Consider the following 24,886-nt stretch of genomic DNA (forward strand, 5'->3'; position numbering starts at 1 on the left):
TTTCACTATTTATGGTACCCAGGTCCCCTTTTAGTGATTTCAGACAAAAACAAGGATGTACAAGGTCATACTCTGTCAGTTGGCCTGGGACCTAGCCTTATGGCATTCTATGATGCTTCAGGCCTCATACATCCCATCAGAGCAAAACATAGTGGCAGACAGGATAAGCAGATCTTGGACGGACCCCCATGAGTGGAAACGCAGGACAGAGGTCTTCAGGATTTGGTTCAGATGTGGAAAACGCATCAAATAAATCTGTTTGCCTCATTTCAAAGCAAACAGATAGATGGACAAATTCTAATAGAGACATCCTTGTAGCAGTGCTTGAAGAACAGATACATTCTCATTCCCTTGGACTGGAATGTTCCTTTATGCATTTTCACTCTTTCCATTGATACCAAAGATAATTCTGAAGACCTAGAAAGAATTAGCAAAGATCATTATGGTGATCCTCTTTTGACTCGAGCAGAGTTGGTTCTCCCTTTAATGGAATTGGCCAAGGGCAATTACCACAAGCTTCCTCATGCTCTGGATCTGCTGACAGTGTCAGGGGCAACTAGTGCACCTCCCCTTAGAGCAAATTGCAGCTGACAGCCTGGGTGATTATATCTTGACATCTTTGAGGCACTTGTTCCATGAAGATGTGCAGTAGGTATTGAAGGAGGCAAGAAAACCTGCAACTAGAAAAATCTTACGTTTACAAGTAGAAGAGATTTTCTAGGTTCTGCCTAACCAATAACAGAGGACCCAGTGTGGTGTATATTTGTGTGAGTTACTCAATAATAGCTTATATTACACACCTGTCAAGGTGAATCTTGCAGCCATCTCAGCTTGTCTTCCCATTGTGGGTTTGTACAACCTGCCATTGTGGGTTTGTGCAGACACAACACGTGGCACTGAGGCAGTGTGAAATCTGAACATCTGCTGTTGCAGGTAAGTAGGACTTGTGCAACTGCACATTCTTGGCTTTAAGGAATCTGTGCCAGTGTAAGGTACTTTTACATACATTCTCAAAATATTGATCAGTATTCTTAGATTTTTTTTAAGTCTCTGCAAGTGGAGGGCATGCTATGTTGCATATTTTGCAATACCATTCTGACTTTAGACAGCTTCAGTACTCAGGATCACCACTGTTTGCCCTAGGCAGCAAGGCTCAGTTACAGTGCTTGCATACTTTGGGATGCATAGATACCTAAACTACAGAAGTGTGGGGCAGAGCTGGGAGGTAGAGGTGTCAAGTGTGTATTGCTTTTGTGTGGTGCATACACTTATGCTTTTCAGTAGTGGGAATCTGCACACTGAACTGGAGACACTTCATCTTGTGCAGCTAACCAGAGGAGTTAAGTAGTGATGCACATGATTGGGAATGTGTGAGTGTGTATGAGAACACTGTGACATAGTACGTATGGTTCAGCACGTGTCTGTGTATGAAAGGTTATGGTGATTGCCAGTAAGTGTGTCTTTGTGTTCTGGGAGGAGGAAGGTCATTGCCTGTGTGTTCTCTTCTTTGTACCTGCCATGCTGCACAGGTGGTAGCTTCTCAACTGGATAGAGCAGCACATTGAAATTTTGGAATGCATTACACATTGGCTGAACTGAACAGTGGAGCAGTTCATAGTCATGCAACTTCCTCAGTAATGAAATGTTGCTCTCTAGGGAATTTGGCTGACTGTTTGATTGGTTCTTAGCACTGTTGCCCAATTCAAGGCATCATTGCAGGGCGAGATTCACTGCAGTGCTGTTTTCTTTGAATACTGTCCAGTATAGGGTTTATATTATGATATCGCACGCTCAGAAGAGCGAACGGCACATGATCGACCCCATGTAAGCGAAAGCTTACAACGTCGAAACCTCAGAACAGCGATTTTTTTTTCCAAGGGAAAAAAATCGCTGTTCCGAAATAATTTAAAAATTAAAAAAAAAAAAAAAAACTGTAAAACATTGCATAATGTGAGGGGCTGTGCTCCCCACACCCCCCTACTTAAATATACCAACTCCGAGATCGCACTATAGTGCCAAAAACGGCAAAGTAGCGAAAGTGGCCAAGCAAATTTTTTCCCAGGGAAAGAATTTGCTGAAAAGCTGCTTCGCTGTTTTGCCTTTTCGTGCTTTTCAGTTCGACAAAGATGCATTCGACAACCTGCATCTACGACAGCGTAATAGGGAGCCCCAGTATACATAGCTGTCAAACTCTTTCCACAAAAAATCTGGATGGAGCCAAAAATAATGGGGGGTACAAAGCCCCAAAATAGGGACAAATTTTAAATATTGCTCTTATAAGCTTAGAAAGTTACTAGAATAATAGGACTTGTGTTACCATGCATTTTCTAAAGGATATGAAGTCTGAAACTCAGATGCCTGTCATTATTTAGTGAATTTGGTTCTCATTGATTTGCCAAAAAATCCTGAATACTGAAAATTTTATTAGGAATAGACCAAAAACGGGCAAAAATCTATAGACAGTTGAGAGGTATGTCCGCATATAGTGAATACATAATCGTCTGGAGCACTCTGAGTGATTGTGAATGGACAGACATTCATTTAGGGGTCTTTTGGTTCCAGTTGTAAGGGGGTGCTGTGCTGTGCTGTCAAGGTATCTGAGTGCTACAGAAACAGCGAGAATGTTAAACATCCTTTCTTTTTTTATGTATGTCCATAAATGGTCCTCAATGCAATACTCTTTGGAACAGTACAGTTTTGAAAGAATAAACCCAAGATTCTGTGCTTTATTCATTAATATTATTTTGTTAAATTTTTGTCATAGGAATTCTGGCACAAGAATCGCACCTTCAAGGTCTCGAGTCACTTGGGAAGTCTTACATTGCTGCTTCATACGTGAAGTATGTGGAAGCCGCTGGTGCTCGAGTGGTACCTGTAAGGTAATAAATTGTGTACCAAAAGCTATTATTTAAACTACTTTTTTTCACATACTTGTACCACAAGGTTTAACAGGGGCAAAGATTTTTCGTATCTCAGTGGAAATCAGCATGTAGGGCCATAACAGAAGCAAAATTTCTTTAGTAACTTTATCCAGCTTACTTTAAAACAAAACAAAAACATGATTTGGAAAAGGTAAAATATTTCAAATGTCATTTATTAAACTTTCAAAAAGAAAACTTGCTGTATTATGCAAGCAGAAAAAAAAAACAATATCTCTATGTGTTTAAGTCGTAGTGGACCATTATGTTTAATTTTGAAACCTTGACTCAGCTGATTAATATATCCTGAAGGTGTTTCCTAGCAACTAAACTATCACAACAGTATTAGCCTCACAAGTCCTGTTTGACTTGTTTTTGTAGCTCCAGGTAAGTTTATCATGTTCCCACATACAAACCTAGGAGGCATATTTTAAGGTAATGACTGCAGCTTTGGATGTCACTGTGTGAGAGCAGACTGAGTATATGATGTAGCTGCATTGCTAAGATGTTTTTTGCCCCTCGGTTATTAAACATTAGAGCAGCACACTGAAATTTTGGAATGCCCTACACATTGGCTGAATTGTACTAATATGTTGTGTTTCTGTGACATTATTTGACTTTTGAGTGGTCTGAAGGAGGGATTTAAAGAAGATTCTGCAAACTAGTTGGCCTACATGTGATCTTGACAGTCTTAAAAGCAGTGTCTAGCTAGCAAGAAGCAGGGGCAGGCAGATATCAGAAAGGAACAGTTCTTATTTCTGGAAAAGCACTTATGATCGGTGTCAGGGCACGGAAATCAAATGTAGGAAATGTCACAGTACAGACAGAAGGCATAAATTAACGTATCTACTCAGCTGTTCATATGTGTATTTTGTTAATTGTGTTGGGAGGACTGATGAACAGAAACTTTTCAGCTAGAAACCAGCCCAAAGGCTGGCACAAAGAATTGTACACAGCCTAATTTGTGTATAGTGATACATTGCCATCCATATAGATTAACTTGTTAGGAAAGAGTTGCACACCATTTGTGATGGACATGTAGGATGGTTACATTTCAAGGTGTTGGGTAACAAATTTATTTTGTTTCTTGCACAAAGAATGACATACATTGTAATAGAGAGGGCATTGTGTTTCTTGTAAATTGAAGAATATTATTTCTGACAATATTTTTAAGCCACTTAACACCATGTACACCAGGTGCAAGTTATTTATGTAGTCAAGGTGTTTAGTTTTTTAGTAGGTTACATAAGCAATAACATTCAGTGAGTTGATGAGTGGTCATGCTAAGGTGAAGCACTGCCCCCCAAAGAAAAAAGGTCATTCATTTTCCAGTTACCCACTTTTCATCCACTGCAGGGTTGTGGGAGAGCTAGAAAAAATAGCAGCATGCATTGGGCATGTAGAAGCTCATCCTGAAAGAAGTGCCAAGCCACTGAAGGACACACACCATTCTTGCATTCTCACATGGTATATAGCCCTGCTGACAGTTTAGAGGCTGCCGGTTCACCTGTGACATGTATTTAGGATTTGGGAGATAATGGGAGCACCCAGCAAAGTTCCACATTAACACAGGGAGGAAATCATAAGAACAAAGTTGTCACTGTATACCAACTCACTGTATGAGTGACATAATCATCATTGTCAACAACACCGACCTGTTTCCCCCCTTTTTTTTGTTTTGGTAAGGGATTGGGGTGTCAAGTAAACTGCCACCGTCTCTTTAGATTCAGTGCCACTTCCCTACATTCTTCAGTAGTCATGCCTGACTGTTGCAGGTCTTCTCTCACACAGTCCTTCTCTTTGCTGGATGCCCTCATTTCCTCTTGCCTTCTTCCTGTGTATCCTAAATCTTCTTCATCAGATTGACTTCTGCTTTCCTTCATGTGCCCAGACTGTCATTATTTGTTCTTTTCTCTGCTACTGGGGCTTCTTCTTTGATATCCTCAGTTTTTATCTGTCAAACAGTTTGCATTGTACCACCCACCTGAGGCTGTTCATTTCCATCACCTATAGCTTTCAACTGCTCTGCCTTTACTATTCAGATTTCTGTACCGTATGGTAGTACTGGTCACACCACTGTTTTGTACACCTTACTTTTCATCTTCTTTGGCATTCTTGTGTCATACACTACCCTTGACACTCTGTGCTAGTTAGTTGCAGCCCCTCTGATTCTAGCTTCGACCTCCTTTTTCAGACTTCCCTTCTCCTCAAACATTTCTCCCAGGTACTTGAAGCTGTTAATCTGTTCCACTGTTTTCCCTTCTTTGTCAGTTGTCATCTTCTTCTGATTTCCCCCCCATTTGTTGCCATTGCAACTGTCTTATCTCTATTCACTTTCATCCTGTGTCTTCAATTTTGCATTCCATTCCCCTAGCCTTTGCTGAAGTTCTTGTTCAGAGCAAGCCTGTAAGGCCACATCATCTGCATACAGCAGCTCTGTTGATATGTCCTCTCTGACTTGTTTTTAATGTAGTCCATCAGCAGTGTGAACAGGAGTGGGCTCAGATCTGAACCCTGATGCATACCCAGTCCTACTCTAAACCCCTGCGTGATTCCAAACACTGTCCATACTTGTATCATTGAGTCCTTGAATATAGCCTGCACTTGTTGTGTCTTTCGGCTTTTCCTGGTTAGGGGTCGCCACAGCGGAACTCCGGTCCGCTAATGATTGGCAGTAGATTTTTACGTGCCGAATTGCCAGCCCTGACGCACAACCTTCAACGAAGGTACGCCCATTCACGCATGTCTCCACCCAGAAGACGCTCTAGCTGAGAATCGAACAGGATAACATCTTACTGTGAGGCGACAACGCTACCGCAGCACCACCACCGCAGTTGAATATAGCCTGCACTAATTCTACAAATGTTTGCAGGACTTCACAGCATTGCAAGACTGCCCAAATCATCTTTCTTGAGACCTTGTCATATGCTTTCTCCAAATGTAGAAATGCCCAGTTGGATTCTTTCCTTATGTCTAGCTTCTTCTCAACCATCTCTCACTAAAAATATCTGGTCAGTTGTGCTACATCCTGATCAGAATCCAAACAGCTCATCTCCCATCTTAATTTCTACTACTTTGCTTATTTATCAATCATTGTGCCCAAAACTTTCATGCAGTGTGACAGGAGTTTGATATCTATTTACTGCCCAAATTGTGAGTGGCCCCATTGTAATGGTATTGCTATTAATAAGATAATACTTAAAATATTCCATAGCAGTGAACTTTTTTTCGTATTTTAAGGCACAGAAGAGGTAGCAGAATCTTGGAACTATAGCGAGCCGAACAGAGAGTATAATTGTATTTTTCATTGATCCTATTTATGTTTACCATGCGACCACAAAAAAGAAAGGAAGTGTGTAAGCACAGTCAACAGTAAAAAGTAATAGCAATCCACAAAAAAAAACTGGACTGTAGACATCAGAAAGTGTACTAAAATTTATTAAATTATGCACAAAACATTCGGGGAAAAAAACCTTCTTCAGTGTGATACAAACTAACGAAATTAGCACATTCATTTAAATGCCCTAAAAGACACAGCCATCCATTCAAATCTCTTATTCAGTCATTCACTTAAAATGTAAACACAGATACCAAACAATGCATGACAAATGTACAAAAAACATATACAATATATATATCAAGTTAAATACACTACAATGTATATTTTCTTATAAAATACTAAGACATAAAAATATAAACATATATATTATAACTACATTTGTCTTCTTTTCAGAACTGGTTTAATGCTCAGTGTCATTTAAACCTGGAGGTTTATCTGCATTAAAACGTAATATCCACTCTTACTCTGCTGTTTCAAGCTTATTATTGATATCGCCTCCTCTCATATTTGGACAAACTACTTGAATGACCCAAAACTTAAACTTGTGTTGTGGGCCTTCCTCTATCTGATGTTTTATAAAGTGCATTAGTTGGAATTTTACATCTAATATCTGATAAGTGTTCTGGGTGGCCACGGTGGTGCAGCGGTTAGCGTTGCCGCCTCACAACAAGAGGTTCTCCGGTTCGATTCTTGGCTGGGGTGCCTTCTGTGCGGAGTCTGCATCTCCTCCCTGTGGTCGTGTGGGTTTCCTCCCACATCCCAAAGACGTGCAGTAGGTGGATTGGACACTCTAATTGGCCCTAGGTGTAAGTGTGTGTGTGTGTGTGTGTGTGTGTGTGTGTGTGTGTGTGTGTGTGTGTGTGCCTTCTGTGGAAGGTTGGGCATCGGGCTGGCAACTCAACACCATAAAACTCCACTGCCAGTCATGAGCGGACAGATGATCCGCTGTGGTGACCCCTAACCGGGAAAAGCCGAAAGAAGAAGAAGATCTGATAAGTGCTCTGTTATTCTATCTTTAAGCTTTCTACTACACTTACCTATATAGAACAACATACATGCTTCACAAGTGGCTAAATAAACCATGTTCTGTGTAGTGCAAGTTGCAAAACAATTTATTACAAATTATTTCTGTGTAACTAGATGTATAAATCTAGTATCTAAGTATAAATTTACAATTCACACAGTTATAACATGGAACCAGCCCCTTTCTTAGCTATTTGTGTAGGATTTCCCATCTTATTCATTTCTTTATAACATAACTGCTGTTTTAAATTCCTGTCCTTCCTATATGAGAACATTGAGGTGTCTCCTACAGTTTTGTGTGGCTCTGGGTGTGTGGTAAGGATAGACCAATTGTTCCTTATATTAGAACTGACAGTGTTTTGAACATTATAATTTGTTATATATCTAATATCGTTAATAATTTTCTTCTTAACATTTTGTTCTGGGTGACCCTTGCATCCAAAATATGGTTTGGCCTGTCCGTTATGCTGACTGTAAGACTTTGTAAAATTCAGCAAACATTCATTATAATTTCTAGACCCAAGTTCATTAAATAGTTCCTCAGTTTGTTCTCGATAAATATATTCATTTGTATTTAATCTACTCATTCAAAAGTATTGGCTCCTGACTATGCCCTTAAAAACATGTTGTGGATCATACTTGATCTGTGTAAGAATCTATTTACATGTACGTCTTTCTTATGAACCTTTGTGTGGATAGACCCATTTTCCCTAATAAGATAAATATCCAGGAAGACAATACTTTCTTTTGATAAATTCATATTAAATTTTAAAAAACTCTTTTGTCATATTTCTGTGCCATACAAATTTCAATAAATTACTTTTATCATCCACAAAACGTACACAAAATGCAACATGAGAAAACCTATTCATTCACATTACTAGAGACATTGATTCTCCCAATAATTCAGGGCCAGATTTGTATTGGTATTGTCAACTGAGGTTCCCATGGCCACCCCAGACACTTCATGATAATATTCATTCTCATAAATAAAAACATTGCTATTTAAGCCGGCATCTCTAATGGCATCAATTCCATAAGCATTAGGTGTAACTGTGAAAAGAGAAGTTGTATCTAAAGTAACAAAATAAAAATTTAAAAAGATGCTCATCTCATACCATCTATAAAATTTGTCCAAAAAAGTCAGGTTTCTTTAATGTAACTTTTAATTTTACACCGAAAAGGACTCGAAACATATTCTAAATATAAGGAAAGAGGATCTATAACCCACTCTTTCCCAAAGAACAGTTGGTTTCATGGGTGGGTTATTTCAATCCTTATGAATCTTGGGTATTCCGTAAAGACAAGGAATAATAGGATGAGTGACTGAAAAAAAAAATAATTCCAAACTAATATCATTCAGCAATTGTAGTTCAAGTACTAAACTATTATCCTTATGAATGATCTTGAACAAAAATAAAATCAACTTTTTAAAAATTTCGGCATCATTCAAAAAGTGATTCATGTTATTTAAATTCTTTCTTTTGGCTTTTCCCGGTTAGGGGTCATTACAGTGGATCGCCAGTCCGCTTATAATTGGCAATGGATCTTTATGGTGCCGTGTTGCCAGCCCAGTGCCCAACCTTTAGAGAAGGCACACACACCTACCTCCATGTCTTTTAACGTTCAGTTGATCGCAGGGAGGACATGCAGACTCCACATGGAAGGAACTCCAGCCGAGAATCGAACCGGAGAGTCTCTTGCTGTGAGGCGACAATGCTAATCGCTGCACCACCACATAAAGAGCTTTATCTAATGTAACAACTGCCCCACCCTTGTCAGCCTTTCTTAACACAATATCAGAGTTTTTCAATCTCAATAAAGCATCATATTCACTTTGAGTAAGGTTATACTGCTTAAGGTATCTAGAATCATTGTACGGATCATGCAGCCATTTCTCGCAAACGTTATGAAAGGCAGTAATCATCGGTACATTGGCAGGCATGAAAGTGCTTCTTCTTTTAAGCCCTTGTATGCAGCTAGCAGCATCCTTAACATAAGTTTTAAATTTAAATTACTAGCAAAAGTTTTAAATCAGTTGATGCTTGTTCCAAAGTCAGTACTACTGTATTTAAACTGCAAGCCTTTATTCAGTAAAGAAATGTCACTATTAGTAAGGACAATATTCGATAAATTAACCACAACATTTTCAGTACTTATCTCGTCCGATTCGAGTGGCTCCTTGTTAATGGGTCTGCATGACTTACTTTTGTGCCTTCTTCTCTTAGTTTTTGTTTCTCTCAATGATGAGTGGTGTCTCTTCTCACTGACAACTCCAGTCCGTGGACACCAAAAATCCTTGTCCACTATTGGTGGATGAGATTAATTTTCTCCAGTAGTTTCCCTTCTTCCTGAATCATTTTGTCAGTGAATGGTTAAAGTTGTTAAAGGTCTGTTAAAGGTCTAGGAAGCTCCGATGATTGTCCCATTAAATTATTAGAAGTAGTTAAATTTGGTAAAGATGAGGAAACAGAGTGAAGCTCGAACATTGAACCTTTAGGGGTACTAGTCTCATTAATATTTCTTCATATTCACTTAAGTGTTCAGGATTCTATTGTATAACTCTATTATCTTTAAAGGAAGGCAGCACAGAAATGTGATTATGTTGCATTTTTTTAGCATTTAATTTGTCAGTTTTCAAAACACCAGACATTTGTAAGTGTAAGTTCCTGTTGGAGGGGTTCTGCGTCAGATAGGGATTTGACAGTGAGTCTGTTTGCAGTCATCTGCAAACGTGGTTATCCATTGGTCTTGTTTTTTTATTCTTTATGTCAGAGAAGTGAATACTGAACAAAATTGACCCAGCACTGACCCCTCAGGACACCACTGGTTACCGTTGTGTTCTCTGATGCTGTCCCTGCCAACCACAGTGTGTACGTTGTGCCTTTTAGGTAATGTGCTGTCCATCTTACCACACAGGGATCTATTTGTAATGCATTTAGTACATTAAATAAGCTGACCTGGGAGATGTTGTTAGATGTTTTGGGCAAAGCAAGGTAAGCTGAGTGTACAGTATGTCGACTGTCAACAGCTTGTGTTATCTTCTCAAAGAAGTTAACCAGGATCATTAGACAGAATCTGCCTTTTACAAAACCAAATTGCTGTGGACCTAGGCTGATGAAATTTTTAATTTTGATGTTAATCAAGTCTGTTGTAATGCATTTCATGGCTTTACAAATGAGATTTGTCAGGCTGATGAGCTTATAGTTTCTGTGGTCAATAGCAGAGCCACGCTTATGGAGTGATATCACTGAGCTTGGGCATACTGAAGTTAAATAGCTTATGGAGAGGTTCCACCAGAGCATGTTTGGTACTATAAACAGGTGTGTTGTTTAGCCTTATGCAGGATGTGTTCTATGTCATGGACAAACACTTTCAGTAAATGTTCTTTAGTGGTGATGGGGGTGGGGTTTAAGAGCTGCAGGGATCTTGGGGCTTTGGATAGTCATCTCAGAAGTGAAATTTGCATAAATGTATTTGCTAGGGTATTGGTAGTGCTCATGAGATCTGATATCTTTCGTCTTTTAGTACGAGTTCTGTACACTGCTGAGTGTTGTTTCTTACTTTTCTAGTATAACTAAAGAAGGATTTTTAATTGCCCTTGGTTCATATAACCAACCTGTTTTCATATGCTGCCTTAGATATAACATTTCTTTAAAATTCTTAGTCAAATTCTTAATATTTTCATTGACTTGGGGATCATTAGATCTGTTGTACAGTCTGAGTTTTCCCTTTTTGTAGATTTATGGGTGCTGAACTACCAGGATGGTTTGGTTTTAGACCACCAGGGCAGTTTGGTTTTAAATTTTCCATTATATTTGGATCTATATGGGACTGCTGATTCTATGCATTTATTTATGTGGGTATAAAACTCCTTGGCAAATCTGTGTTCTGAGGAAATGTCTGGAGGGTTGTTGTTACAAGTGAATTTCGTGAATTCATCTTAGAATTTGATTAGATTTGTTACTTGAAATCTTTGAATTCTGATATATTGTTTTCATGGCGTTTGGATAGTTTGAGGGAAAGATTACTAAAATATGATCTGACTTAATTGGAGATGGTATTACTAGGGAATCTGTGTATGGTGACGCTGCTTATATACATACCAGGTCAAAAATAATTCATCTTCTAGTTAGGCTAGTGATACTCTAGTCCATTGATTTTTTTTTTATAAGATCAAAAAACGTGTAAGCATATCCTATTTTGGTGGCATAGGTACTCCAGTCATTTGATGGGTAAAGGTTCCCAGAATGACTGAGTTCATTCATGATGTTTAGGAACCTGACATGGATTTCTAGGGTCAGAAGATGACCTGAAAGTTGATTTTGTTTAGTCTGATTTGGAGCTTGATAAAGTTAAGGTTGTGGGTTTCTGGAAGTCTGCTATATCTAGAGGTAATATGGTCTCACACAAATTTGAATATGCCAAAACTGTTGCCGTTGGGACTGAAGGCATGGTAGGCATTAATCCCAGGTATGGAAGGAGTGCTTTCTGAACATTTAAGTCAGGTTTCAGGGATTACACAAATATGATGCCTTCCAAATGCAGGGGTTCCTCAAAGTTGGGCATCTTGTTTAGATTTTTGGCATTGGGCAGAGACACTGTAATTTGATCTCATTTTTACATTGATACATTTGCTGTGCTGAAATTTGTCTAGAAAGGCACAGTAGGAACAGCAGAGGTTTTAGCTAGTTTGTGGAAACCTTTGAATAAGCAGTGCAGAACATCCTTTGCAAAGCAAGTAGAATTGTCAAGCATCTTGTCTCGTGCTGACACACATACAGGAACACCTAGAATGACATACACCGTTTAAGCCAATCACCCTTTCTGTGTACTTGGGTACCATTTGTGGAGAAGGGAGATTCTGCTCATTATCAGGGTCTTGCCTCTATTTGTGACATGAGCTTAGACATGTCTGTGCCTCTCAAGAGTATTTTGCCCAAGGCAGTCAGCCTCATATGCACAACTACCATGTTGTAGATATATTTGTCTAGTACAAGGGTTCTAAAAGTATAAAGCTGTGTTGCTTCAGATACATATATCACATCTCTTAATGAGGACTACACTTTACTTCAGTATTATTTTTACATTTTAATAACTGGGTAGATGTGACTGGGTGAGCAGTCCTTTTACAGACTTGGGGTGATTTATTATAGCAGAGGGATACATTTGTTCAGGACCAATGCTTTTCCAGCAAGGACTTTGGTGGAAAAACTGAGGAGAGGAGTATGGTACCAGATGGTTCTCTTATGAAGTTGTGAATGGTAATGTAAAGGAAATTGTGGCACAAATATTGATTTTTTTTGTGTGTGTGCTGAAAATGGGAAAGTAGTATCCCTTGTAATTGTAAAGTGAAATGATAGTTATAAGGGAGGAAATTCTTCCTTTTTGGAGAATGAAGAATAACAAGTACTAGGCACTTTTCGTTTCAGCGTGCTATGGAATGGATTTAGCTGTTACTGTTTCTTATTAGTTAAAAGATTTGCATTGGCTAGGTATGAGCAGGACTAGTCATATTACAAGGCAGTACATCTGCCTTCTTTATGTCACTGCGGCAAATATATAAACAGAATGATACAGTAGACTTCCTCTTATCTGGTCTCACTGGGACCGGACCTTAGGCTGAATAAACGAAAGGCTGGTTAATCAGAAAAAGCATACAAAATAGAATTTACAGGTTATAAATCAGCTGGAATATTTGTGTTAGTATGCATTTTTTCTAAAGAATATGAAGTCTAAAACTCAAATGTCTGTCGTTATTTAGCCTAGAGGAGGCAGTAGTGCTATTCTTCTCTGTTTGGTATGGCTGTGACAGAAATTTGATGGCTGGTTAAAGATAGGCCAGATAAGATGGGAGTCTACAGTACTCTTATTCATCTGAGGTTAATTTTTGCTTCAGATTGTACTGCTGAGAAAGAGACTCTGAAGCTTGGGACTGAAAACCTAAATATGGTAACACATTAAAAAACCTTTCCTGTCTTTCAAGATAAGTCCTCTCTTTCTGAGCACCTGTCCCAGATTCTGTCACTACACACTGAACTGTTCCCAACTGCATTTTCAGTCCATATTTCCTTACAGCCCTCTGGCCAGAGATTACAGGATTTATAAACTCAGGCTACTGATAACCCATATTTAGGTTAATGGTCAGGAGCATGGGATAGACCTGGCAGATACGACAAAAGAGAACCAAGTAAGGCACGAACATTATCAGAATCATCAAAACTACTGGACAACACAAAGAGGTTTATGGCTCATGTTCTACAGATTGAGAAAACATTTGTCATCATCTTAGCTTCTGAGATGAATTTACAATTGATAACTACTAAGAGGGCACATTGGTCATATATTGCATGTTATTTAAGACCTCACCCATTGCTGGTTTCATTTGCTTCATTTGAATGCAGATAATCCATTCTTAAAGTACCTTAGCAGTATGGAAAGAGATGGGAGAATAAATGAGGCCAGTTATTTGCTGAGAGTAACTTTGCCCTTATACCAGCAACTGCTAAAATGTTTTTGTTGATGAACAAATAGAGCATTCCAATGCAGCAGCAGCTACAGAGGACTTTTTAGGAAGCTGAGAATTACTTATTCTCTCATCAAAATACACAAGCAAATGCACTTTTAAGAGATCCATTATTAGGTAGCATTGAATGCAGTATTAAGAAGTTAGCTGGTGGGTCAAAAAATGAAAACTTCATTAATGTTACCATGTCACCTGATGGTGTCCTGCCTAAACCACTTTCTTCTGGTAGTCTGGGGGTTTTAGTTAGCTAAGAGATTGCATTTGGATTTCTCATTAAACTGCAAGGCTAATTATATTTAACCATTATACAGCTCGTGCCAGCCAAAAACTCTTGAGCCAAGTCTCTACCCACAGTGCCCCTGTGTACATTACCTCAGAGCTTGTTTGTCACTATGTCAGCAAGATGTATCAGCCTACTCTCAGCTAAGTGTTGTCTTATTTTTCAACTTTATTGAGAAAGTTAGAAATTTTTTCTCCTCAAATACTTTCCTATCATATCGCTGTCGATTCTTGTACTTGTGTATAACTGTATTTACCTCTACCCACCTTTTTGTAACCCATCCGGTTTGTCTTTCTTACCATCATTGCTACTTGTTCTCTTTACCTCAGCTAACCTTATCTATCATTCATGGTAGAGCTCTTCTCTTTTCTTCTATCCTTTCTCCCTTTTGTGTGAGTGTGTAAGAGTGTGAATTTTTGGGCGTGTTTTTATATTTCATCCTTTTTACTATTTAGATATGTCTGACAAACAAGCTGACAAACCAACTGTGACTGAAAAATCTCCTGACAAACCATCTAAAGGCATATCAGGCTTCAAGCATAGTCAAAACTGTGATAGAAATGCCCAATTCTGACTGGCATCTTTCTTGTGTATACTGTTTAGGGGCATCTCATTTAGAACTGGATTATGACATTTGTAAGCAGTTCAAAGAACCTTAGCAGAACTTAGGAATAAGCTCTTGCTGAAAAGTCTTCTAAAATCCCCTTTTAGCGAAGTCCTTCTAGAAAGAAAAGCCTGTCAGTACTGACTTCACCCTCAGTTCCAGAGGCTCCATAATGAAAATTCTCGCGTCCACATCCTTTTGAACTGATGACTAAGGTTCCTAGATTGCAAATTTGTGTCTCCTCAGCATCGTCAACTTCTACGGTGCCATCAACATCCTTGTCACCGCCTGCATGTATGATTTCTGGCTCGGCACCAACTTCACCTACTCTTCTACAAACTTCTACATTGGCACCAATATAATCTCTACCCCTCTCAGTGCCAAAACCTACTTTGGAAGTGCCTAGGACTAGAAACTCTCCAGCTATAGATTCATACGTAGGACAACTACCCAGTCCATTTTTAGAAAAAAACAGAGTCTCCTTCGGCCTTTTTGGTACTATCCTCCAGGAGTTTTTCAGAGCTGGATGTCGTTACCCACTTTGAGGCCCCCTCTTTTTCAGAGTCCTCCTCAGAGATCCCCACTGAGGAACCACCCCAAAAAAAGAACTTGCAAGAGGAAGTATCTGGATTTCACTGAAGAATCTGCCATGAAAGACATGGATTTTGATGAAGCAGAGGGTTCCCCATGGTCACCCCCTGAGGATGTTTCCTTTGGAGAGATCTTAGAGATTTTCAAACCGAGGGGTAACTGGAAGTACCAAGATCCATCCTTGGAGTAAACTGTGTACTTGCAAGCTTTCAGTGCTCATCCATCTACCTCTTGGGTATCCCCACCTGCTGACAACCTGGTGAAACTAATCGCACAATGGGCTTGGAAGGCTCCTGACGCCATAGAGCCTATTCTCCGGAGACTGGACAAAATATTATCCCTACTGTTAGACCACCAATATTGGGCAAAGGGTTGGTCATTGCATGCCATGATGGTGGCAGCTGCCACCTAAAAGGAACTAGCCAATGACAGTCCCTCTGTTCATTCTCCTAACAGGGAGTCAGTGATGGACAGGTTTGGAAAGCAGGTCTATGCTTCGACCTTCACTCTTAGGTCCTTGAACTTTATGGCACAATTTACCAGACTCCAGAGAGACCTAATTAAGGAATTATCAGAAACTCTAGATGGGGCTGTGTCCAATGAGGTACAAGATAAGGTTGCCTCACATCTAGCCACCCTGGAGTCTATATCAAATTCGTGTATGCGACTCATAGCCTGTGCAGTCGAAGGGATGACGAGGGCAGTGGTTCTGGTGTTGCCATTAGGCGGCATGCCTGTATGGGCATGTGTGACTTTGTGATGCCCATCCTTTGTCAATGCTCCATTTGATGGTTCTTCCCTGTTTGGCCCTAAAGTAAAGGACACACTTGCCAGGTGTGAAAAGGATGATAAGACCCTGTCTGCCATGGGCATTAATTTTTCCTCTTCTCACCTATGACACACATGGCAGCAGTTCCCCTTGAGGCAGAGGGGGAAGCTAAGATGGAAGATGCTGACCTCAGGGCAGAGGTGGCCCACGAAACCAGGAGTCCAGAGATTCCTTCTCTGGGCAACCCTACCAGAGCTCCTGAAAGGAGGCCCAATTGCTTACTCTGGAAGCAGTCGAGGAAGACTTTCTCTGCACCTGTCAGCTTGGCGTCAAATAACCGATGCATGGGTGCAGAAGATCATTGCCAGAGGCTACAGTATCCCCTTCAATACAATTCCCTGCTCTGAAAGGAAAATCCCAGATGTTCCACCCCATCAAAGGGATCAAACCACCCAAGAGATTTACAGGCTGCTTCAAAGAAGAATCATCCAAGAAGTCCCACCAGACCAGTTAAAATCCGGCTTCTACTCAAAAGATTCTTTTTGGTGCCGAAAAAGATGGGGGACTGCAGGCCCATACTAGACCTCAGCCTTCTAAACAAAATTTTCCAGCAGATAAAATTCTGGATGGTCACTATTCAGTCTATTATTCCCTTTCTGGCAAAAGATGATTGGATGCACTCTGTAGATCTTCAAGATGTGTATTGTCACATAAAAATAGACAAGCGCTCAAATTTCTCCATTTTCAGTTGGGAGCCAGTCATTACCAGTTCAGAGCGCTACCATCTAGTCTCACCACGACCCCAGAGTGTTCACCAAATGTATGGCAGCCATCATGGCCCGCATGAGGTTACAAACATTCCGGGTGTTTCCTTATCTAAACGACTGACTTCTCACTGTTCCCACCAGGCATCTGCTGATTCAGAACTTGGAGTTTGTTACACATCTATTCAGGCAGCTCAGTATAACAGTAAACTACAAGAAATCTCACTTGTCCCCCACTCAAGACTTTGTGTTGAGTCATGCCCCGACATACTCCAATCTCCAGAATAGTCTCCCTACCACTTCACAGGTTTCAGAAGATAAGATGCCAAGTTCAATCCTTTTTACCAAAGTGAAAAGTACTTGCTGTCCTTGTTCTTCAAACCTTGGGTTCCATGGCAGCAGCAATCACCTTAGTCCCCCTGGCACGATTTCACATGGGAATACTTCAGTGGCTTCTAGCCTCACAATGATCCATTCTTACTCGCCCATTAAGTCACCCAGTTTTAATAACACAAACTTGCAAAAAAGACCCGTCTTGGTGGATGGAGACAGAAGAGACCCTAATGGGATGACCATTTTGTTCCCCCTCAACCCAAGACCATAGTGACCACAGACGCCACCCAGATGGGATGGGGATGACATTATCTGGGAAAGACAGTTAGTCACTTGCTCTCCCCAAGAGGCCTGCTTGCACATCAACATCCTGGAGATGAGAGCAGTGCTCTTAGTGTTGCAAGCCTTTCAGAATGTTCTTCCTCCAGGAACAGTTGCAGTCCAATCGGACAAGATGTCCGTAGTCTGGTACGTCAACAGGCAAAGGGGAACCAAGTCCTACCCCCTCTGCTGGGAAGCTCTCAGAGTTTGGCAATGGGTGATATCTTCTAATCACTTTTTTGTAGCAATGCACATCCAGAAGAACTCAAGCATGATAACAGAAAAGTTGAGCAGACACAACCTACTGCCTCACGAGTGGTCTCTGAATCCCAAAGTGGCAGCACAGATATTTCACTGATGGTGCAAACCTTGCTGTGACCTATTTGCCTCCCTAATAAACAATAAATGCAGCATGTACTTTGCCCTACTCCCTCCACAGATTGGCCACTGGGTCTCCTTTATGCATTTCCCCCAGTTCTCCTCATTCCCCTTTTTCTGAAGTAATCCTCATTGCTTCGTTCTGGCCCAGGCAAGTTTGGTTTCTCTTGCAGTGGGCCTCACTTGGTTCATCGACCTTTGATTCTGGATCTGTTCTCACCCCACCCCTCCCCAGGGCTGTTACACATAGACCTTCAATTCCTCAAGCTCCACAGCTTGGTTTCTCCAATTGCAGTAATCACCAGGCAATCTACTATTACTTCCTCTGTCCAAAAAATTCTTCTGGCTTCTCATAGACCATCCACCAGGAGATGATATTACAGTAAATGGAAAAGATTTTCTCTTTGGGCTTCGGAGAATAGTCTGGATGCCTTGTCAGCCCCTGTTGAAAAAATCTTAGAATTTTTGGCGGATATCTTTAACCAAAGAGTGACTGCTTGTACCGTTACAGTTACTCTAGCAAGCATCTCAAATTTTCACAATGGCTATGATGACCACTCCCTAATCTCCCATCACTTGTGTAAAGTTTTTCTTAAAGGACTCCTATGTATTAAACCCCCATTCAAGGATCCATTACCACCGTGGGATCGTACTTAAATTTTGTGACATTTGGTATTACCTCTCTTTGAGCCAGCAGCTACTTGTCAACTTAAATTCTTTTTCTGGAAAACCCTTTTTCTAGTTGCTATTACCTCCACTAGAAGGGTCTCAGAAATACAGACACTTTGTGCAAAACCGCCATATGTAATCTTCCATAAGGACAGAGTGTCTTTAAGAACTAATCCTTCATTTCTTCCTAAGGTGGTCTATGAATCAAACGTCAGTCAGTCCATTCATTTACCAGTTTTCTTTCCAAATTTCTCTAACAAATGTGAATGCTGTCTGCACTAAGGATGGTAGATCTTCAGACCAACTGCTTGTTTCCTTTTCAGGAACAAGGACAGGTAAACCTGTCTCCAAGGTGACACTGTTGAAATAGCTAAGAGATTGCATTACCTTTTATTTATGACCACAACAATTGTAAATTACCAGCTCCTGTAAGGGTACACTCAACCAGATTGATGGCCACTTCAGCTGTTTTTCATTCCAAGGCTTCTCTGGATGAAATATGTGTGGCAGCCACTTGGGCAACACCTCATACCTTTTATCGCTCATTACAAATTGGATATGTTCTCCAGGGAAAGAGCATTATTTGGCTCTGTGGTTCCCAAGAATATCCTTCCATAAGGCCATCCAGGGTATAAGTAGCTGGAGACTCTATCGCATGTGTCAAGGATAAACGAAGACTGACAGCATCAGGTAAAGAAGTTATGTACTCACTATAACGTTCTTCTGTGTTGTCGATCTTTATTCATTCTCAATCTCCTGGAGGATCGCACCTTTCTCCTGGGCTTACATTAAGATTTTTACCTTGGGCATGGCTTCCTCTTATTTTTTCTTATTAGATTCTTCAGCTTGCTGCAGTGTGCAAACTCAGTCTGAGGTAATGTACAGAGGCATTGTGGGCAGAGACTTGGCTCGAGAGTTTTTGGCTGGTGAGAGATGTATAATGGCCGAGCTAGTTCCGAGGATCGGAACAGAGTCTCATTTGTCAAGAATGAATGAAGATAGGCAACATAGATGGAATGTTATGGTGAGTACATAATTTCTTTTTCTTTTCCTTCTTTGGAGTGTTCAGTGTTTGATGAAACAGTTACACCCTGTCACCATTCCTCTTGCTCCTACTCAGTGTTTTAAGCTGAGGTGGAGTTCCTTTTCCCAAACTAAGGATAGCCATAAGGCGTTCTATAGCTACATCCATAACCTTGAGGGAAAATCACAGATTTATACAGAACTTGTGGTTAGTGGTACTACATACACAAAACCTGTGGATATAGCCAACCTGCTGGCTGATAGGTTTATTGTAAACTTCACCCCCTTTTCCCCACCGGTTTTATCCCATAACATCTCTACCACCTGTCTCCCACCTAGTATCTCTAAGGAACAGGTCATAAACGCCCTCTCCAAGGTCAAAAAGCTTCTGTGGGACCTGACAGCATTCCAGGCTGCTTTCTAAATGGATTACAGAAGGAATTAACAACACTGCTAGGTACTCTTTTCAATCATAGTATAAGCACTGCATTTGTTCCTACTGAATGGAAAACCACTACCATCATCCCCTTGCATAAAGGGGGTGCTTCCACCGACCTGGGAATTACAAACCCATTAGTCTTACCAACCTCATCTGTAAGGCCATGGAACATATCATCATGGACTTTATCAGTAAGGATATAGGTGATCTGCAAATGCTTGACCCTACCCAGTTCGGTTTCATCAAAGGGAGATCATGTTTGTTAAATTTGTAGGCTCCTTTGAATCAGACGACAAGGCCCTGGAAGAAGTTGTGCATATGGCCTGCCTTGATTTAGCCAAAGCCTTTGACACAGTACCCCACTCAGGCATTATTGATAAACTCACTCAGCTGTGAATCAACCCATGTATCGTCGGGTGGGTTGCAGACTGGCTTACCGATGGAACACATTTAGTCAAAATAGTAGACTCCACCTCCTCCAGCAGGCCAGTCACCAATGGTGTTCACAAGTTTCGGTTCTTGGGCCACTACTTTTCATAATCTACTTCTCTGAAGTACAGGCTAAAACAAAAGGTTTGTGGGTGATTGTTTGCTGATGATTTCAAACTCTGAGCAATCATTGAGTCCCCTTATGATGTCAGTGTCGTGCAAGAGGGACTTACACTGACTAACGACTGGTGCCAAAGTCATGGACTCAAAACTTAATGCAAAAAAATGCATTATCATTCCTTTTGGCAAATGCGTTGTCCCTGCAGATTACCACATTAACAACAGCAGCCTAAGCACGCAGTCAGTGGTGGGACACCTAGGTGTGCAAGTGGACAGCAGCCTTATCTTTGATCACCACGTCTCTACATTGGTAAGAAGAACATTCCATATTGCCCACCTGAAAAGTAAGGGTATTGCCTCCTGAACTAAAGAAGTCTTCATTCCCCTGTACTGTTCCCTCATCAGACTAATAATTGAATACAGTGATCCATTTTGTATGTACTTTTCCAAACATCTGTAAAAACTGGGGAGACCGCAGCGGTTTCTCACAAAGAAAATCCAGGGTCATCAGCACATGTCCTAGGTGGACAGACTGAAATCAGTGTCACTTTACTCTGTTTCATATAGACTGCCTAGAGGTGACCTGTGCCTTGCATATAAAGCAGTCTTGGATCCTGTTTTACTGGAAATGCTACACATTCTTAAGTCCAGTTGTAAGCATGTCACCTGCTCTAAAAACCTTAACCTGATATGTAATATCAACAGAACTTGCTAGAGAGAGAGATTTGTCTCTCAGAGGTTGCCCCCATCTCTGGAACAGGCTTCCAATTCATGTCAAACTAAGTCCCTCATTGACCCTATTTAAGAGAAATTTGGCTGATTGGATGTGGAACAGTGCATTCACACAAGGAGTTCCACCTGTATCCCTCCTGGAAAGGGGTAATAGTGGCTGAGTTCAGTGTCTATTCAAAACTGATACTGTTGGGTACAGGGTTTCATCTTAGCTAGGCTTGTTAGGCCTCTAGGGTCATTAGTCTAGCAATTTCATATGATCCTATCAATTCCCACTTTTCTTTTACTCTTATATGAGTCCATTCAATTAGGTTATCAGTCTCAGTCTTTTCCTGGGGCAAGAAAGCTCTGAGGATTTCCTCGCCAGTATGTCCCTTGGGTATTAGCACATAGTCTTGTGCATAGGTCTAAGGTCAGATGTATGGCATGGGAAGAAGAAACTGCTAAGCTTTGATAAACTGAATGAATGTTTGGTATTCTTGACAGGATATATTTTCATCAGTTACCATTGTTACAACAGAGTTCTCTTCAAACACCTACTTTTATGGTAAAATGTTCAACATTGTCATTGCTGCAGTAGTCTTAAGCTATATGGGCTGTCTTGCCAAGGATCGGACCTACTGACTGACTTTCAAAGCTTTAGAGCACCTTTCACACACACTATCCATTGCCCTGCACTTGGAAAGATGGATAAAATCATTGGCTAAGGTGCCAAAACTTCAAAATATTCTTGCTGCTGAAGAGTGCACTCTTCTGTGGTCTTTGGGAGATTGACTGTCGGCTGGAACTTCAAGGGTGGGCAGATAAGTTTCTTTTGGGGACTGCCTTCCACAACTTTTATATTTCAATAGGAATTTGTCCTCATTTTGGTGTAAAAGCTAATTCTGAGCTTCGTCTGAGTTGTTTAGTGGTTGTCACTTATGTTTTATCTCAGAGTTTGATATGCTCACTTACGGTTTCCTGAGGGGAATTCTCTGCATATATATATATATATATATATATATATATATATATATATATATATATATATATTTTTTTTTTTCTTCTGGAAAATATGAACTTTGCCCGTAGTTTTCATTATTCTAGGCTTAGTCTTTTAGGGGACCTCAGTTTTCCTTGTTCAGGGTTTTGTCTTTTAGTTTTGGGAGTTGTCATTTAAAACCTTTACCTCAAAAGTTTAATTTTCTGTCAGAATGTTTTACCAAATTTACTAAGCTCCACTAGTCATTTGCTAGGCATCTTTTTTGGCTGGCAGTTTGTCTTGGGTCCCTGTGGAGATTTCCTGGGAAATTTGTACTTGTACATTGACAAGTGGGCTAATTTGAATTTTTTGTATTTCTGTGCTCTCATAAGTTGCCTGTGATTGTCTGGCCTTGTTTTCATTTGCACAGAGTTGTTCAGTGCTAAGCAACCACATTATTGACTGAGATTGTTTTATAATGGATTTGACTAAGTACCATCCTAGAAACACCTAGCATAAAACACTTTTGGATTTCTTACTGGGTTACTGAAATAGCTCTGCATTGATTTTTGGAATTTGTTGTGGTCTGAGTCAGAACTGCTTTGGTCTCAACTCTAGTGAGAATTGAGAAGGAAGTAGGTCAATTTTAGGCCTTTAATTGCTTGTAGAACCTTGAATTGTGCTGTTTTGCTATTGACCAGTGGGTTAGTTTTAATTATTTATTTATTTTTTGTGTTTGTGTATGCAAGGCGCTGCTCTTCACTCAGGCGTTTTTACCATGCACTGTATACACCCAGTCACTTAGAACCATAACTTTTCGTTTATAACCTACTCCAGAAATGCTTACTATACTTAATTGTCATGAAGCGGCTCATTCCTTTTTGTGCATAGACTTGCTTAAATGGAGTGCTAGTTGTCTAAGATGAATACATCTCCTAATCTCTTAGGCACTACTCCTGCTCTAGCCCACACTAGTAAACAACTGGAACGATGGAGCTGCACCTTCCAACTGTCTTTGCAGCCAGCTTGGTTGAAATGGGCATGTGTACTGGTAGCCATTTGCTACTTAAACAATCTGCTACAGTGAGTGAGATATGTAGATGTTCTTCGTGTTTCACTGTTGCAGTCATTACATTTGGGTAATCTGCTGGCAGGTTGCCCTCAGTCGGCCTGAATAACAAAGTCTTGGGTCCTGTATTAATTGCTGTCTCCTCTTCCATGACGTCAGGTCGTCGGGGGTATAAAACATAATATTATCTTTAGAACATTTTGTAGTTTTGCACAACTATGTTATAACATATAGAAAAATGTTTTTTGTCAAAATGCTTTTTTAAAAGCTATTAAGAAGTGTTCCTGTGACATTATCTTTAGAACATTTTGTAACTTTGCACAACTGTGTTACAATATGTAGCAGTTTTGTATAAACAATGTTGCTATATGAAGGAGACAGATAGGAGGCAGTATATATATTTTTAATTATATAAAAAGTGTAATTTATTTATATATTTAACATATTTATGTATACAATTTTTGATATTCAAGTGTAAACGGTAGATATGTTTTAAGTAATACAGCATTTTAAAGTAGTTTTATATATGAATTTTATTAATTATTACATTGTATATAAAGAATTAATTAAATGGAATATATGTGAATTTTAAACTTAAAGCATTTGGATGTCATCCAATGAAAAACAGAGGCTAACAATTTAAACAAGTAGGGATGTGATGTAACAGATTCTGATGAAGTTTCCTGTTTGGGAAAAGAAAGTGTTAAATCGGTGTGTTTTTGTGTAATAAAGAACTCTACTAATTTTCTACTTGTGGATCCTGTCGTATTACTTGGTATACTACTGTGAGTGGCTACCTTCATTGACAGCTTCGTGTGACCAGACCTGGTGTTTTCATGTGTACTGGTAGCCATTTGCTACTTAAACAATCTGCTAAAGTGAGTAAAGTGAGTGAGATATGTAGATGTTCTTCGTGTCTCACTGTTGCAGTCATTACATTTGGGTAATCTGCTGGCAGGTTGCCCACAGTCGGCCTGAATACAAAGTCTTCGGTCCTGCGTCGGTTGCTGTCTCCTCTTCCATGATGTCAGGTTGTCAGGGGTATAAAACATGCAGCCAAAGCCATTTTAATCAGTCTTTCTTGCCTTGCGGTGCCCGAAGCAGAAGCAGTTCGCAAGTGCCGGTCGGCCGACTCCTGAAATTTTTGTTTTCGAGTTTCAGAACTGAAGTCTTCAAACTAAAGCTAAGTACCCCGTTGGGGAAACTTTTTCTTGCTCCTTACCGATGTCAGTAAAAGTTAATAATTGTATTACTTGTGGGAAGCAAATACCTCGTAAGGATTTTCATTTGTACTGTATTCCTTGCCATGGCCCTGATCACAACATGCCTTGCTGTCGGTTTTATGCTAAATTTAACCAGCGCACTATTAAGCGTCAGTATATTTTTGCTTCTAAATACTTTGGTTCAAGATTTAACTATCCTGAAATTTCGGTTAGCAATTCGACTACTAGAATTCACAAAAACGCAAGGATAAAGACAGAGACAGACCGTTGAGGTCCAAAACCGACAACGAAGCTTCTCCTAAGCCAGTCGCCGGTTTGCCAGTACTCAGTGAGGCGCTTTCGCAGCCCCTGATGCCTGCTACTTTTGAGTCGCA

At 40.2% G+C, this 24,886-nt stretch overlaps 1 protein-coding gene across 1 annotated transcript in view; it reads left to right on the forward strand.

Moving 5' to 3' along the window:
* GGH (gamma-glutamyl hydrolase) overlaps window positions 1–24,886 on the forward strand; it is an 879,365-nt gene that overhangs the window by 150,861 nt on the left and 703,618 nt on the right. The window contains exon 2 of the mRNA XM_044067735.1: window positions 2,765–2,879. Within this exon, the coding sequence (XP_043923670.1) occupies window positions 2,765–2,879 (115 nt within the window). The remainder of the gene's footprint in view (window positions 1–2,764; window positions 2,880–24,886) is intronic.

This window comes from Protopterus annectens, chromosome 1.part0 (assembly GCF_019279795.1).
Source record: "Protopterus annectens isolate FY-2018-M chromosome 1.part0, PAN1.0, whole genome shotgun sequence".
In the NCBI taxonomy this organism is placed as follows: Eukaryota; Metazoa; Chordata; order Ceratodontiformes; family Protopteridae; genus Protopterus; species Protopterus annectens.